General features: G+C 39.9%; 1 protein-coding gene across 1 annotated transcript in view; it reads left to right on the top strand.

Moving 5' to 3' along the window:
- Positions 1 to 4,249: 4,249 nt before the first annotated feature.
- Positions 4,250 to 18,643, top strand: part of stat6 (signal transducer and activator of transcription 6, interleukin-4 induced) — a 28,344-nt gene continuing 13,950 nt past the window's right edge. Inside the window, exons 1-4 of the mRNA XM_084367204.1 lie at positions 4,250 to 4,813; positions 14,619 to 14,764; positions 14,913 to 15,057; positions 17,990 to 18,070. Coding sequence (XP_084223330.1) covers positions 14,631 to 14,764; positions 14,913 to 15,057; positions 17,990 to 18,070 — 360 coding nt within the window. The 5' untranslated portion in view covers positions 4,250 to 4,813; positions 14,619 to 14,630. The remainder of the gene's footprint in view (positions 4,814 to 14,618; positions 14,765 to 14,912; positions 15,058 to 17,989; positions 18,071 to 18,643) is intronic.

Raw genomic sequence — 18,643 nt, 5'->3', positions numbered from 1 at the left:
ATTTAAGTGTCTGATACTTGGAGACACACTGAACACAACAATAACAAACACTGAGCTGAAAGATGTGTTTCAACAACAAACTTGCAACCAACAGACAGCTAGAAAGCTTAAAGAAGTTGCTTCTTAATAGTCATTGTTTCTTGTATTGAAAGGTCTGATGTAATATTCTCAAATGTGTGTCCTTGACAGAGGAGGAGACAGATAAAGCACTAAGAGTGCACCGGATCAATGTCGTTTAACATTAGATATCGCATCTTTCCTGGACGGCGAAGCTGTCACCACAACTATGTCCTGAATACTAAAGAGTCTAATCTTTATGGTAACTGGCACTGAGTGTCAGCTCTGCGATATCTGGTAGTTTTGAACTGAGTGGTGAGACCTAAAGAGAGAACACAGGAGAAATGAATCAAGATGAAGCCTGCAGCTTCAAGCCAAATAAATAAGATAATCTGAAGTGAGGAAACAAAGGCACAATGGAAACTCTTCAGGTCCTTTGAAAGGAAATGATCAAATCTTTGCAGCTGCATTGTTTCTGTGTTGGACAGGTCAATCAAAACTCTCAGGAAATTGGTTTTGACAAGGGGAATGTCCTGGTAAAATGTCTTCCCCTGCCCCCTCTCACATGACTCAGATGTGATCACTGAATAAATAAACATGGAATAAGTTTATAAGTGAAAAACAGATCGCTGTTTAAGAAGAATTTAACAGAAGTGTCACAGGCAGCAGAATCTGGTACTGAGAGATACAGTTTAAGGAGTTAACATGCAATTATTTGATTCTTAGCTTTACTTCATGTTGGGTAGTCTGCAGATGATCATGTGAGGTCTTGCTATGATGGCACCTAATTTCAAACAGACCAGTGAACACACTGAAGACAGCCGAGTCTTGTACTGGTTCATACCTCCCCCGTGTGGCCAATCCTAGAAATTGCAAACCCAGATGGATGACCAGATTGTGCCAGCAATCCATTCAGATTAGACGGATAAGGATACAATCAACTCACATTTATTGTGGTAAAACCCATAATCTGAACCCAGCCTGGAGGCACTGCCCACAAAGAGGAAACAGCATTAAATCCAGATGAGAGGACTTTAAAATGACCAAGTGCAATATGTAACTGATGTATATATCAAGCAGACACAGCAGCTATATATCAAACATATATATAGACATTTACAAAACCATACAATACAAAACGCTTCACAAATAGGTCAATATTACAACCTCCAAACCTCAGACAGCAAAGCAGCAGCAGAACTAAAACATATTAAACACAGTAGCGACCCCTGGTGGCTCCACATGGTAACGTTTTATTCATCTCTGTTCCAGAAGTAATAATACAAATGATAAAATATTACATTTTCACCAAAGTATGTGAACATAAGGAAGAAACCTACAGCACGTGATCATTAGTATGTTAACATGTGACATATGTAATGATAATACACAAGTATTTTTGTGTTTGTCCACATGCGAGTTTATACAGTAAACAGTTTAGAATAAACAAACATACTAAATATGTAAATGTGTATGAAGTCACTGAATTTGTTTGTCATCATGTATGTAATGTACATATCTGGAATAAAAGCAGTTATTCTTACACAGTATGTACCATGGGCAAACTAATCCAATATATTCTAAATTATTAAATATATGACCATTTATTTATACACAAGCAACAGCAGTTGATTGTTAATGTTTCTATGAATACTATGTCCACATACAGTACTTCCATATACTCTTATTTCATCCTAAATTTCAACATATTATAACATATTAATTCTATTGTATGTTCAAATAGTAAAAGGTGTCACAACTGATGTGCCAACATAATGTATGCAAACATATATGTTCTCATTAATTATTTGGTACGAGGGAATAAAAACCATAAAAGATAAAGATCTTGTTCTTCAGTCAAGGGGTGGGGTTACCACAAGGTTAACATTTCAGGCACATTTAAAAAATGCAAAATGAGCAGGGGGGGCTCGCCCTCAGGCCACAGTTGGATTCAATTTGGCCCTCAAGATTTTTCTAGCAAAATATGTTTAGATTTAATGAATATTAGAATTTAAATTGCTGTTTATGTTGTTTTTTTTTTTTTGTGAGGTGAAAATTCTATTTAAATATAAACAGTCCCGTATTATTTAATGATCATGCATGGTGAGCAGGGTTGCTCTTTGTGCATGAAGTCAGTCAGTTGAGGGATCCTGTTGCCATTTTTCATTTTAACAAAACAATACAACAGGTGTTGATTATTGGCCTGTGCCCCACCATTATTTTTCACCCTGGCCCTCACGGGGAAAAAGTTAAGGAATCACGGAAAAAGAGTAAAATAAAAAAATGGACGAGGTTTAACTACTTGATATTGTGCAGGGTGATATAATCTTCAGCAAAACATCAGTTTATAGTAGTATTTTATTAGGTAAACATAAAAAGTAATCTGAATACAGTATCAATATGCCGCTCATATATTGCATCATCCAGTCATAGCCTCTGAATATTTTATCTGCATTATATCATTTGTAATGCAGCAAACCTACAGGGACATACAGCAGTAATGACTGCATGAGCATATATTATATTATATCATTAATAATGCATGTGCATAAATGTTTTGTGAGTTCATGGACAATGATGCATCATAGCTAAACAAAGCTGCCTACAAGCACATGAACACATGTCTCTACTAACAGCTGTAGAAGTAAAACATGTAAGCAGCAATACAACGTCATATAGTTACTTCATTACAAGTTAATGTCCTGCAATCAAAGTGTCGAAAAACAACAGAATATATTTAACAAAATGAACTTCATGTCAAGAGTGAAATTATGCATCAGAGAATCTCCTGTCAGTGTCATCATATACCGAGTTACAGGCTAAGATAGTACGATGCAATGTAAGAGCAGTATTTCGGTATTGTAGCTGGGCAAGGTGGAGTCAATTTTAAGCACTTAAAGGATAAGTTCAACCAAAAATTTTAATTCAGTCAGTATCTACTCAGCCTGATGCTGATGGGAAGTCAGGTGAAGTCTCGTAGTCCACAAAACATTTCTAGAGCTTCACAGCAAAACACCATTCTCCCCAACAACGTAAGTAGAGGGGGACTTGTTTTAAAACGCACAAAAACAACTGAAAGAAAAACATAAAATGGCTCTATACAGCTTGACCAGTGTAATCCAAGTCTGCCGGAGCCCGGAGTTCCCAAACTGATTTAACATGACGTTATTTGCACCCTCAACATGCGTGAGTGCTAACGCTTTTAGCTAAGAAGCTACAGTGAAGTTTTCAGCTTCAAGAATCCACAGAGACTTGGATTAAGTCTCCCACCTGTGGAGAGCCATTTGATGATTTTTACTTCCACGCTGCAGAAATGTTTTGTGGACTACAAAACTTCGTCTGACTTTCCATTGACATGAGTGTGAGGTTTTGTGAACTTATCCTTTAAAATTTTGTGGGATAGTTGTAGGCTGTTCTGAGGTCATCATAGGTTTTTGTAGGCAAAATAAAACCCCAATTGGCATCTGTTAAATTCTCCGTAGCTGCAAAATGTTTTGACATTACACATATTGTAAGTTTGTATTGTGTATTGCATGTCTGTATATTGTTATTTGTGGTGTTATTGTTTCTGTTACTTGCCTGGGGACTTTCCATGTAGATTATCATTCTTGCTTAATCTGACATGTATTAAGCAAGAATGATAATCTACATGGACATGTTTAGATCTTTTGCAGTAGTTCATACTGATGTTCATTAACTTTAAAAATAAACACATGTAGTGGAGTAAAAAGTTCAACATTAGTCTGAAATTAAGTCGAGTAGAAGAATAAAGAACTCAAACACTGAATTTAGTACCTCAGAAGTTCTCATTTGCCTTTCACAACTGGATCAAGTTTAACTGCGGAGTCACACTGTCATCATCATGAGGTGCTGGAGGCTTTCTGGGGGAAAACAAAACACTTCTATTTTTGTAATGAGCCTTAATTTAGAGGGCAAGTACAGGCCAGTAAAACCCAAAACAAGGAGGATTTTCTTCATAGGCACACAGAGAGGTGATTTCCCGTCAGCGAGTGCCGTTGGGAAGAAGTCCTACTTGAAGGCACTGCCATCTGCAGATATGGTATCATGTGTCTCAGCAGAGACTTACTGGAAGTTGCAGCATCTGGTGAAATGACTCAACACGACTCCGCCTACAGCTCGTTCATTGGAAGTGTACCAAGCCCCACTAGGCTTGGTTGTAGTTTCTGTTTGAAAGGCGGTTATTGAACGCCACAATCTTTGTCCCAATTACGCTTATAGATCAAGTCACGAGACTTTAAAGGAAGCAGAGCTCGTGCTTTAACCCTTATGTAACCATTAACCACAAGTACAGTCTGGAAAACGTCAACATCTGGTGCACATGTGGATCACAACAGACAGTAGTCTCTGTCTCCAGTCGTATCGCTGAACAGCAGCGTTGAAGCCTCGCACGTCTCGCTCATGTGTGAACTTGAACGTGAGGGCAGGAAATACAGCGCGCTCCTCCGTTACTGGCACATCGTGCGTAACAGGGAAGTGAGCCTAACCTACTTTCTGCGTTGTTACAAGTTGTCTGCGTCCTGCTCAGCGGCTCAAAGTGACTTTTTCTGCTCGGTTCAAACCACAGGACTCATCCAGCTTTCCCCAGGGGCAACGTTGGCGTTTTAATTGACTGATGGATGCAGGAAGAGTTGAGTAGGATATTCAGGCTGGCGGAGGACTTATGAGACAGAGGAGGAGGAAGAGGCGACGGACCACAGCGTCTTTTCAATGCTTTGAAATATATGTTTGATCGAAGGTAAGAGTTTTATGTATGTTTTTTTTTTTTACTGTTTGGATATCACTGTGTTGAAGCCTGGGCCCTGCAGCAGGTGAGGCCCTCGGCACTTCTCAAAACACTGCGTAATAAATGAGGTCGTCTGAGTCAGTCAGACGACCTCAGTCATGTTTTTGGTCATGAAAAAAAAAAAAAAAAGAGAACAGTTTGTTGCAGGATGTATGTCGGCCTGGCACACAGCCACATGTCCTTCTACAGTCATTTGACTAAATGTGTCAAGTTGCTTAAAAAGAAGCTCCATCTGGGCTTTTACTCATGTTCTTGTGTTTCACATAATGTGGAGGGGAATTATGCAATAATCGTAAGTCAACAAGAATATTTTCTTTATCAGCCATGTAGTCCCTCCCTCCTCTGTCTGTGCCCCAATAGGCACGTCAGTCACTGCTCTGTTCCTAGAAACCCTGTTCAGCTCACTGCTGTTTATGTGGCATTAACCCGCCATATTCATTGTTGATCAGATTTTAACACTGCGTGTGTCAGCTCCACAACTTTATTTATGTGGGTATCATTCATCCTGGTGAGCCTGGTGTTTGTACCAGTGACACAAGGGCAAGTTAAAGGATTAAAGTTTCCCCTCAAAATGAAAATTCAGTCACTATCTCCTCACACTCCTGCTGCTGGAGAGTCAGGTGAAGTTTTTATACTTCTCAAAACAGTTCTGGAGCGTCACTGCAAAACAGCATCCTCCAAAACAACTGAAGTAGATGCCGTCTACTTCAGTATGAATGTGAGGGCATGAACACATGCCACTGTGTGCTGTCACTACAAGCAGCAATACAACATTATATAATTACTCCATTACAAGTGAATGTCCCACAACAGTAAGAGAGCAGAATATCAGCACAATGGACTTCATTGTCGACAGTAAACGTTATGTAACCTGTGTTACAGGCTGTAATTGTATGATGCATCTGATGTCGGAGCAGGGCGAGGTGGAGTTCATTTTGACCACTTTAAGGATAAGTTCGCCCAAAAAGGAAATTCAGTCACTGTGTTTTCGCCCCTGTGCCGATGGAAGGTCGGGGGAAGTCTACGAAACATTTCTGGAGACAGAAAACAGAATTGCAGCATACTCTTAAACAACTCAAGTAGATGGGGACAAACAAACAACCGAATCAAAATATTTAATGGGTACATACAGCTCGCCTGCGAAATCCAAGTCTACGGAAGTCCTGAGATCCCAAATTGATTTTAAAAAAGATGTTATTTACACCCTTGATGCAGGGTCAAGCTTGCGCCAGGCAGGTGCACGCTAACGCTTTTAGCTTAGCAGCTTCAGTAAAGATTTCTGGCTTTAAAAAGAGATTAAATATTGTCTGTTTAATTCAGTTTGGGAGCTCTGGGCTCCTGGAGACATGGATTACAAGCTGTATGGAGCCACCTCCCTCCTCTCTATGTCACCATACTTGCACCACTCCTTACTTTGCTTCAAGGCAGCGCTCTTTGCCACTTTCTTTGCGTGTTTTTCATCAACTGGTCTGTTAAGCCGTCAGAATTGGTAGCTTTTTCCTGTTTCCTGTTATTAGCAGCTTTAAAGCAAAACCTCATCCACTTCACTTGTTAGTGAACTTTTCCCTAAGTTCAGCTGTGACGTCTCCTGTGTGTGCCATTTTAATTCTGAATTCTTAATTCTGTACTGAATCTGACTCATGAAATCCAGATGTCACAGAGCCAACATCAGGGAGACAACAGGCACATGTGTCCTGGCAGTGGACAGCTATTACTATCACCAAGGTGAGGAGAAGCGTGACCCACCTCAGTGAGAGCAGCTGCTGCTTCTGCAGCATGACACGACAAAACCTAAAAACATAAAGAAAAACATGATCGCTACGAAATCAGTAGGACTGCAGAGAGAACTTTGGGAGACAGATGACCAGACTCTGACATGAAAAAGGCCCAAAAGCTTGTACTTGGCAGAGTGCTTCCTGTTCACGTAGCTCATGTTAAGGAGCCACAGCTGTTTTCCCAGGCGTCTCACAGTTCTTAGAGAGAGCCATTATCTGTCCTCTCCATTACAGGCCTGTAGCTCCCACACATGATTTTAAAGAGAGTGCAAAGTCTCTCACTTTCACTTCCAAAAGTCAGCTTGTGATGTTGAGCCTAAAAAAAGACAGATGATTGAATTTGATGGAGAAAGACAGAGAGATAAGGTATACATTATTTAGACAGAAAACAAGGAAACATTCATGCTGATAATTTGGTCCTCAGAAGTTTTCCCATTTATTTTCCTCCTCTCTCTCTCAGTGTTCCCATGTTAAAGGGAAATCAGAGGTTACAGTTGGTAAATCCCTGTGTGGCACATTTTTGGATTTTGCCTCGGCGTGTGACACGTTCACACATTTTAACTGCCAATGGAGCAGTTTTGGTGATCTCATGCAGCATTTAGGGAAGTTTAGTTTCACATATCTGATAAAAGACGTTTGGGCATTCCACTTGTAAAACTTTGGTCTGCTATTAGTCTGTAAACTGGTGCTGAAGAAAAGTGAGAGCACAGTCTCTCAGCTGTTGGTAACCCCTTTTCAAAGGTCTGGTTGTGTTCATTTTCAAGGTATCGGATCTCAATGTGAGCTGTAGAGGTAAGAGAATATGCTAAATCCAGAAAACAATTGTGTTTGTGTCGTGTGTCGGTGCTCCTTGATGCTCTCAATAACCTTAGAGGGTTTTAAATGTCTGTTTCTGAGTGGGAATTATGAGGAACTGACCTGGCAGCGTGTGTTTTCCTGTGTTCCCCTGAAGCAGCTTTACAAAGTAGGAATTCAGGACTTTAACTCATGTTTTTCTCATTTAAAAATCTGTGTTGTATAAACAGATGAGTTCCCACTCCTCACAGGCTTATGTTTCAGTACCCGCTCACCTGAATAATAATGATGACAGCTCAAAATCATCACTAACTGACCTTAGCGCTGAAACTAACAACTGTTTACATTATCGAGTTATCCGAGCTTTGTTTTAACTATTATTTTCTATTTAATTTATTATTAATCAAAACACAGTGGCAACAACTAGTAACTGCTAACTGTTGCCAACTAGCTGCCGTTAGCTAGTTAGCTCAGTTAGCCATGCAGCTTTAGATCGTGATGGGCCGGGACTAGCAGCTTAGCATGCTAACTCCAGTATATGTCTTTGCAACACAATAACATAGAAGTCATAATGTCAGAACTGTTATTCACATTCTGTTGATGATTTATATTTTTTAATGTTTTCAACTAAGATTCTTACGTATCGCACCTTTAATTTATTAATCTTGAAGTCTATAAAATGTCTGGTGTACAGAAAGTTTTTTCATTTACTGTCATAAGACAAAGAAAAGCAGCACATGCTCACATCTGAGAAACTGGACCCAGAGAACATTGTTGCTTAAAAAATGATTTAAACAATTAATAATCGATTAGAAGTATTGTTGCCAACACACCTTGTTTGATAGTTGAGTAATCAACTGATTGTTTGAGTAATTTATCACTTTGTCTAACGATTTTTATTTGAAGATGTCACATTTTGCTCTGGGACACTGTGACGAGCGTATATCTCTATTTTTCTGATATTTTATAGAATAAACGATTGAATGAAGAAAAATAATTGGCAGAGTAATCAATAATTACAATAATGGTCAGTTTCAGCCACATTTCTGATGATTGCCAGTGAAGAAAGTTTATACTGTGACAGGTAATCTAAGAGTGAATATACTCGAAGAGACTTGCAGGAGATTAATTCTCTTCAATCAGGTCAACATTATCAGATTTATTGTTTATCCCTTATTGGTGTGGTCATATAATAAAACTTTCTAACCTCCAAAACAAGCCAATTTAGTTTTTTAGTTGAGAATTCAATCATCAAATTCCCCTGTATTGATTTCTGAGAATGCCAGTGGAAACTGACCAGTAACTGATTTGACGCCCCACTGTGCAGTGACATTAGCTGAAATGTGATTTTCCATACCTTAACAGATGTTATCATATGCAGTGATATAAACAGAGTGTCTTCTGAACATGAGGGGTTTCCATATCGCTCGTATCTTCAATCAGCTGTGGACTCACAGTCACTCAAACTTCATCACTTCCGTTTCTGCTGCATCTATCTACATCAAAATGACTGACAACGTGCCCCTGCTCTCATGATAGTGTATGCCACTCTCAATTAGGACCCAGGGCAAACATGAACTCAATAAATAGCCCAATCTTTTAAAACTTCACAGGCGGAATTGGATGCTTTTGGAAAACACTTATAAAAACAGAAATGGGAAACAGTGATATGATGTCATTATCAAATGGAGATAGAGGAGACTGGCGGGACTTGTGATGTCAGGCAAAAGCAAAAAGCATTCAAGGCTTTTTTGTACCACAGGGAGATGAGGATATGTCCTTGAATTGTTATATATGATAAGCAGAACAATAGGCTTTCAGGAGCGATGAGTTTCCTGCCAGCTGGAAATTCCTTTAGATCCAATCAGAGACTGTGCGTCCACAGCCGGAGAATACATCTCTGGAGGTCCAGACTTGCTGTTAATATGCCTCTCAGTCTGATGCTTGTAAGCATCTTGTGAAGTCTGAGTGGGACACCTGATACCATGTTCAGGTGCTGCTGTTGATGGGATGCTGCAAAGTTTATTTACATTTCTAATGCCTTCCTAATTACCTGTCCTCATCGCACTGTCACCCATAGAATTGTCAAGGAAAGAGCTGATGTGATGCTGCGTAAGGACGCCGGAGACGCATGGCTCAAAGCAGCAGTGTTGGGGAGGCTACTTTGAAAATATAGATGTAAAATTTAAACTACAGCAAAGCTGCCCTGTGGAAAAATGTACATGTGATACGAAACTATGCAAAATATGAAACAAAAGACAACTGCCTGAAGGAGAGAGTCCATGTCAGGGTATTACACCAAGCAGGATTACCCACTTAGCAAGGTAACTTTCTAAAATAGCACACTAACTAACCTTTTGCCTGTTTGTTGTTGTGTTTATAACACATACATACACATGTATAATTGCGGTTGCAGTCAGCCCTTCCCGACCAAGACTTCAGTGAACTTCCCCCAGAAAACAGCATCCCTCCCCTCGAGTGAGAAAATCAGACAGCGTCTTATTGACTGATGGTGATTATTTCCACTTTCCAGGATGCATGGTGGATCAGGATTTCAATCACGACACATTATAACTGCATCCATATGATTATAAACAGTCAGCGGTACATGTTTAGATTAACAGGTGGACACTAGAGGAACGCATTGAAAAAAACACACAGACGTCAACATCATGACGTGTACACGCCTCTTTTGGATCCGCAGTGCCGGCATCCTGTATGAATTGACACACTGGTGCGGCTTTACGCCGGAGCTGCTTGGTTCTGTGTGAACAAACGAAGGCGGAGAATTGGTGAACCTCTGCTGCGGAGATGATACGGAGTCTCTGTGTGAAAAGGGCTACTGTGAGACACTAGCAGCTCTGGTTAGCTTATTTTTTGGGCAGCTTTTGTGTTGCCAACTAACCTATCGATGTATCCTGCAGAGTATCTTGCTCAGGCAGTGGTGCAGTTTCCCTGACGAGAGAAGCAAACAGCTCTGCAGCTTAATGTTACCAAATGTTTGTCTCCAAGGGATGAGGGATTGAACACAAATAAACAACCAGAGCAAGAGGAGAAATTCCACATCCTGGAATGTAGACATGTTGAATATCTACAAATTAAGATGAACCTCTTCCTGTTGTTTTGTTTTGTTAGGACTAGCTTCAGAACAACAAGTAACAGCATGTGGATTCACTGCTGATAAGAATAAACTAGATGATCCGTCCTTCCTTTTCCAAACTGCAGGATAGCTACAGTTGGACAGTCACACACGGGTGTTTGGGGAGCTGCGCCAAATTTATATTCATCAGTTTATAACCATGAGTAGCGCTCTTGATCTCTTTGCTCTCGCCCCTGTTTGGATTTCCATCCTTGCTCCTTTAGTTGCTAGGTCACATTGTAGTGAATATTCCTGGACTGTTGGCTGACTACCTTGTCTTTCTGCATGACTGACTCCTCACTACCAGCTTGCGCTGAGTGGTAGGTTGTTAAGATTTGTAATGTTGTATCCCGTCAATAAAGTTTAAACACCAAATCACAGTAGGATGTTAGATTCTTCAGTCACCTCTGTTTACTTTTTTGGACAAAGTTGAACGAAGTAGAAGAGAAATGTTGATACCAGCAATGGGATGTTTGCCTGAATGTTTATACTGTTTAAAAACCAGGTTAACTTGACTGTACGTTTTGTTCAGAGCAAACAAAAGAGGGCCAGACAAGCTCTTTCTTTAAATGTTTACAGTCTTTATGCCAAGCTAAGCTAACTTTTTCCTGGCTCTGGCTTCTTATTTGGTATAAAGGCAGAGTCAGAGTGGTTTTGAACTTCTCATCCAAACCTCTGCAAGAAAACAAGTAATATAAGTGTAAAAGCAACATGTTGAGTTATTATTGAGAGCTCCCTCAAAGAGCAAAGTCTTTTTCGCCCAAAGTTTTTCCTTTGTTTCGCCATAGTCATATTAATCTTACAATGCAACAAATAGATATGTTACCTCATAGCATGTGCAAGCCAGATCAAGATCCTTACAAAAGGTGGTGGTGCTCGTACTGGTTTGTCCACAGGGACTGCCAGAATCGACAAAAAATGAGAGTTCCTTCTAGCTGCTTTAAAGGTGCAGCATGTTGTTTGAGAAAGAGATTTTAATAGAAGAGAAAGATCTTCTTTGACTAATTGTTTCTCATGCCTAAACAAACTAAATAAACAAACTCTTTGTTTTCATGACTGAATAAATAAACACAATTTCATGCTGTTTTACTTTGTTTATATGTGGTGGACCCTGCCACCTTTCCAGCTTCAAACAGTGTTCTGAGAACAGCTTCTTTCTTCAGTTATGGAAAAGATCGATATTATTACCACATTACTTTAAGTGAATTTCCTCTCCAAAATCTAGATAGTGCCCCTTTAACTGTGTAACCATAAATGGTCAACTCTTGAAGTGTCTCTGACTAACTCTGTTGTTGAAAGTGTGGTCATTTCACATTCTAAGTTGGATGCTCATCTCATGACCAGTGTTTATAACTTATTTTGGGAATGTTTGTGGTATCTAAGTATCCGTTGCTAAATTGGATGACCAGCATTGTTTATGTTCAGTCCACAAAGTATCACACATTTTCCCGCTGTCAGTGTGACGCAACAGTGAGGAAAAAATTGCTCAATCTTTCATTCTAGATATTATGGCTTACTTGAAGGATTTTCTTGATTATTGAATTATATGATACTTATATATATACTATAAGATACTATATACTATAATGTATCAATCAACATGAACCCTATCAGAAATGAAACCAGAAGCCACTTTGACAATAACAAAATGACAAACAGACTGCAGTGAGATGTCCAATGAAGGTCAAAAGGATATTCAACATAAATGTTAAAAAGGTATATTTAATAAGAATGAGCATATATTTACAAAAATCGATGTTAATGAGGAAAGACATGTTGTCTTTGAACTGTTCTCAGTTGATTATAAGTTAAAAAGGATGTTTATGTTAAACATGTTGCATCCCAATGTTTTTGTTGGAATGCTTTGCACATTCAGAAGTAGATGAATCAATGGTTTGACCTTCACGTTACCACAAAATAGTGGTGATGTTACTGAGCTGCTTAAGTGGTTCTCTCCACAAGTAAGCAACAGATTTAAGACATATTTCTCTGTATCGCCACAGCTGTGGTGAACATGTTTTCCAGATGGTTGTGTGACCTACATGCAGTAGATTTGCACTCTATTTTCGTTTTCTTGTGGTCAAGGAATCATGTGAAAAGACCAAAACCAACAATAAGTTGATCGCACTCAAGTGTTTGTGTATCTAAAGCCTGCTTTGACTTGTTTCTCTGTCAAAACATGTAAATGAGCCACAGTTTCAGTTGGTGATATGTTTCGTCATTAAGATGACACACAGGTGCTGTAGTTGGTTTTCAGTAAATCCAGCATACGTGAAACTGGTGCCTTAAAATCTCTCTTGCACACAAAATGTATTTTGATCCAATGCTGAAAATAGTCCTTGATAGCTGCGACATTTTCTCTTTTTTTAAAAACTCATTGACTTCCAGTTTTTTCCTTTTTAAGTTTTAAGTAGCTTGAAAGTTTGGTATGTACACACTGTCGTGTCCCTCAGTAATGATTCTGTTAGCCTGTTTCACTGCTCCTTATTACTGCAATCGAACACAGGCTACTGTGGGGCGTGGCCAACTCCAGAACAATAAACCTGCCTGTGTTGCTGCACTGTGCCCTCTGTGCTGGCAATAATTTTCCTCTAGTTAAACAAACACATGCTCGTTTCCAAGTGGAAACAACAACAACCAACCTCTCTATCTCCAATCACAGGCAGGTTATCTTCATATCTATCTACAGAGGTAGAAAAAAACTTTTTTCCTTGGAGGGCGGAAACGGAACTTTATGGTGGGTCATGCACCAAAAGCACTACTATAATATAAACTATTATATTTTATTGTATTGTTAAGATGTAAAATGGTACGAGGACTAAGGTTTCCTGATCGTCCGATTGACTTGTGTCACTGCCCCAGTCATGCTTAGTTGATGAAACATTATTAATAATGAGGGATCCTACATTTCTGCATCCTACAATTTAAAAAGCATAGACATTATTAAAATCTTTTAAAGTAATTTTTAAAAGTTTTCACTAGAAATGTCTGGCAGGCCAAATTGAACCTGATGGTGGGCCAGCTGTGGCCCACGTGCCCCACTTTAGGCAGCCCTGATCAAACACATTGACTGACATTCAGGAAACTCAGTAACTGCATTCAACAGTCTGTTCCTTTTAAGGAGAACTATAATACTTTTTTTCCTTTCCTTCAGTGTGTGTTTATAGAGTTAATGTTCTCGTGCATGTAAAAGGTCTTGAACGTTAAAAAGTCCAAAGTCCATGCCAATGGAAACTCCTCTCCCACAGAAAACACTGCTCCTACAAACCCTTCGTCAGTAGTCCCGCCGTAAATTCTGTCTTGACATCACACTACATCATGTGTCACACATTGAAGTGAAGCTAATAGGAAGCTGAAAACACGACAGAGCTGACCGGAGACACAGTGAACCGTGCTGGCTCAGGCCTGTGTGAGCTGACCAATCAGAGGAGACTGGGTTTTCAGGAAAGGGGGCCTCACGGAGACAGGAACTAAACAGACAGAGGGGCAATACAGTGCTGTAGCAGTATGAGAAAACGGATGTGTTTTTAAGCATTAATGAAAAAAATGTAAACTTATTCTAGTAGTAACCCAAAATAACATTATGAACCTGCAAATAAAAGCATAATATGAAAAGCATAACATTTATCCTTTACCTGAACCTAAAAGTCTTGGCTCAGTGAAACTATGGCAGTTAACATCAGCATGTCCCCCAGTCTGTTACAATACTTCACTCCACTAAAATGTATAACAAAGTTATGTAAGTCTGAACAGTGTTTCGCTGCACAGGATGAGTTGCACCGATTGTCCGTTGACGTAAAAAATAAAACAATATTCTGTATTTGTGAGCCATTTAAAAAAATAATTATATCTTCAGGAATGCCACAAACAGGGCAGGAAAGCAGGAAAGTATAGATTGATCATTAGTAAAATATAGAACAACACATGCATTTTTGTATAATGTCATTGTGGTGTTTGATCAAAAGATGTCAAATTTGATTCCTTTATAGGTTAAACATGTGTTAAAACTGAATAGTCCTACATAATGTCCTTTTCCTCTGACGTGCAGCCCTGCTTGATCATGGCCCAGTGGGTACACATGTCCCAGATGATACAGTGCCTGCCTGATGACACCATCAACAGCCTCTACCCCCCATCCGCCTTCCCCATTGAAGTCCGACACTTTTTAGCTGAATGGATTGAGAGCCAAAGATGGTAGGACACAAACACGTGAACACAAGTACAGCATTGTTTCACAGACATGCTTGCAAATACGCAACGTTTTTGCATATTTTGTTTATTGCAGATTGTGTGTGCTTGTTCATTCGTGGCCTGGTGTATGTGTGTGTTTGTGTGTACACAGGGACGATTTTGCGCTGGAGAAGGTGGAGCAGGAGAGCCAGGCTCAGGCTCTCTTGGATCAGACCATCAGCATGCTGCAGTCAATTGCTCAGCAGAACGCCAACGTGGTGGACAGGATGAAGCTGATGCAGATCAGCAGGAACATGGTAGGTTTCAATAAGACAGTGCCACTCTGCCTAATGTTTGAGTTGAGGTTGTATGCCGCTGAATTCAGTTGCTTCAAGCCATTACTATTATAGTGGTATAAATCCAAACAGCTGACAGGAGTCACAGAAGATGTGAGTAACAGACTATGAAGGAATTTTCCTTCTTTATGTTAAAGGTAAAATGTCACAGTCTATCTCAGCGTCATCCTCAGGATGACTGGTTAGGACGGCTGACGAGGCCAATAGATATGAGGTACGTGGCTTCAGACTCTTACAGATAAACAGACTCATCCTATTAGAGTGTGTTACATGTGGCCTGAGGATCTCACAACATGACTAATGGTGCTTTCCATTGCACTCGAAATTTGGAAAAAAACACCTCCGACATGGAAAAGGTCAATGGAACGGTCATCCAAGTCAGAATTTCAAGTCAGAAACTCGGGCAAGACCTGCACAGCCCAAGTTCGCACATAGTGAACAATTACTGTTTACATCTTCATCAATTTTTACTTCATATAGTGTTAATACAACTTTGTCATTTTTACTGTTATTCAATTGATCTGTGCTCAGTAGAAGTTTGACAGTACGGGTTAGGAGCCAACTCATCCTGTCTGTTAAGTGCTCTCTACTGTTAAATCAGCCGCTATAGTTGCTTGTGAACTTGCCATTAAAACACCTGTTTGCAGTGATATTTCTCTGAGCAAAGTCACTGGAAGACTTTTAGATTGTAGTCAGAAATAACCTGACCTGCACTGGAATACACCATTAGGATAACTTAGGAAAGTTTAGCTTCTTAGTTAGATTCTGATACCCAATATAATCCTAACATGAGTGAAGAGTAAACGTATTTGGACACTTAGAAAGTCTCGTGGGTCTGGAAACGGTTAAAGGCTAACTGTCACGTTGAGAGCAGGGAGGATGGACCCAAATGCACAAGACTGCAGGCAGAAATATCAATTGATGAAGTTTATCTAGGATCAACGGTTAGATCAGGGAAACAACAACAGCAGAATCACGGACACTCAACAAATGAAATGGGAACAGGGCTGGGCTCATTAAACAGATACACGACAGGTGTGGAGGGGAAGTTCGGCTGGTGAGGAGCACAACAACACAGGAGGGAAAACAGCACACTGGAAAAAAGGCAAAGGACATCACAAAAACCTAGAAAACACACAAAACACACACACAATGAAGAAAATGACAGGACCATGACAGTAACTCAGACAATTGTACACATTAAAGTGTGTTTATAGAGTACTGCTGCATGTGATGAGTATAAAGCCCTTTTGTGGTAATGTAGGCACAGGTTTTGAAAAGCAGTTTGCTGGTCAAACGTTGCACTTCTACAACATCGGTGGACAGCTTAAAAACAAATGAACAAAATTGTTTTTGTTTCACACATTCTTCTTCCTTTTCAAACCTGGCACTACATTACCCGCAATGCAATTTAGCCACTGAGTGACATCACTGGAGGAAATCGTTATATCGTTATATCTCGGGGGCCTGTAAATGGTTAGTAATGCTGCACGACTGGAGGCTCTCAACTGAACAGCAATGTAATCAAAGGAGTTGAAGTTACCATACAACATTTTCCTGCATTGGAAAGTTTCATTAAACAAAATGGCGACTCCACCTCCTTTCTTATCCACTCTAGCTTCACTCATGAAACTGAAGTTTGGAGGCGTTGATTCAATAAGAACTGCTGCACTGTTGTCTTGGCCTAACCAGGTTAAGAACATAAAGTCAAGGTGGTTCTGTACAATATAATCATTAATTTAAAAAGGATTTACATGCTAATGACCTGACATTTAATACTGCTAGATTTAATGTGCTAGAAGCAGTATTTATACAACTATGGCCTGACTGTAGCTGACATGGAATGAATGTTAAACTTGACACTACCCTGTTTCTTGGCAATTTAAACATTCTTCTTCTATTACCAGACATAACATGAACTGAAGAAGCTTCTAGTACACTGGGCCCCGACTTTCGCTGGAAATAGTCAGGAATGACATCTTTAGAGCCTGGACCCATAAAACATCAGCAGTCAGAGACAGAAAGATCTAAGTGTGCTGAGCTCTTATCAGCTTGGGGAGGATGATGCCTGTATGGAAGGGGTGGGGGTGGTGCGTGTCCTAACTTCACCGAAGGCCGAGGGTGTTTCAGGGGAATGAGAGGAGAGAAAACTGCAGTAGGGCGGGGGGTAAACTGTGTCCCAGCGATGACCAGCTTGTTCATTTGGTCAGTGAACTCCATGAGGGGGGACGAAGGCGACAACATGCCCACAGTAGATGGTGAACTGGGTGGGGTTTGGGGTGGTGTAGACAGTTGAACCTCACAGAGAGAATCCTCTTCCTGATCACCCTGACGTCTCTCATGAGTGGAGCGTTTTAACTTTAATGTGTAACATTGGTGGACTTTACTTTTAAATACTCACCTTTCAGGAAGTGACCCTCAGAATTGTTCACTACACAGTGTTCTCACTTGAAATATCTCCTTGATCGAGCTTCAATGATTGTTTCATTGTTAGACATCCAAGTTTCCTGAAGCGTCTCCAGAATTCCTTCACAGAGACTTCTTATGAAAATAAAGAAAATGTGGTGTTTTCGTATGTTGGGAAAGATTGTGTTTCTCATGGCTGATGGAAAGTGTTCCCGGCGGTTTTAAGAGGGTCAGAAACTCTCTTTAAGTGCTGACAGAAATAAAGCCCTACATACAATCAGATGACCAAAAGATATCAAAGAAAACAGTGAATGTCTCGTAAGACAAGGCTTCTTTACTGTAAACATGTTTGTGTCACCCTGCAACAACAGGCAGCAGCCACTAGATATGTATAATTATCAGTGGCATCAACTTAACACACAACAGCATGCTAGGAGCTCCAGTGTGATGTTTTTAAGATCTGATAAAACATGTGCTTGCTTTACAGACCATGTTTCAGCAGCAGCCTCTCCAGTTTGGAGTGATGGTCAGAGATATCCTCAGGAAGGAGAGGGTTCTGCTCAGCGCGGTAAGATCCTCTGTCACATATACTGTGTCTTCAATTTAACTGCACCATAATGAGCTGTGTGATCATTTTGTAGAAATTAGTGAGGCTTGATGTCAGACTGTACTTAATAGGTGACAAAGGATTTGGTTAAGTAGATGCCATTACGAATACATAAGTATACAGGGATAACTACTTTGCAACCAAGATCTTATATCAAGTACACCAAGAAGTGGTGTACTTTCTGTTTACATCCCCCAAATTAGGAGGTACAAAATTGGTTGGGGAAGGTGGAGCAGGAGTCTCAATTTTTTCTTCAATATCATTGATCAGTACTCTGTTACATAATTTTCTTTCTTTCTATTTTTTATAAAGAAAATGTGTTACTTAAAGGGGCACTGCGTCGTTTTGGAAAAGAAATTCAAACTCAGAATTTTGATATTTACAGTATCAATGAGGAAATAATACAAACTTACAAATATAATATTTTTCCATAGCTGAATAAACAAGCTGTTCTCAGAGGAAAATAAGGTCCCCAGAACACTGTTTGAAGCTAGGAAGGTGGCAGGGTCCGCCACATATAAACAAAAAAAAACA

The sequence above is a fragment of the Pagrus pagrus genome (assembly GCF_965226575.1).
Source record: "Pagrus pagrus genome assembly, chromosome: 11".
NCBI lineage: Eukaryota > Metazoa > Chordata > Actinopteri > Spariformes > Sparidae > Pagrus > Pagrus pagrus.
Note: the sequence above shows the minus strand (reverse complement) of the source record. Positions and strands in the feature narration are given on the sequence as shown.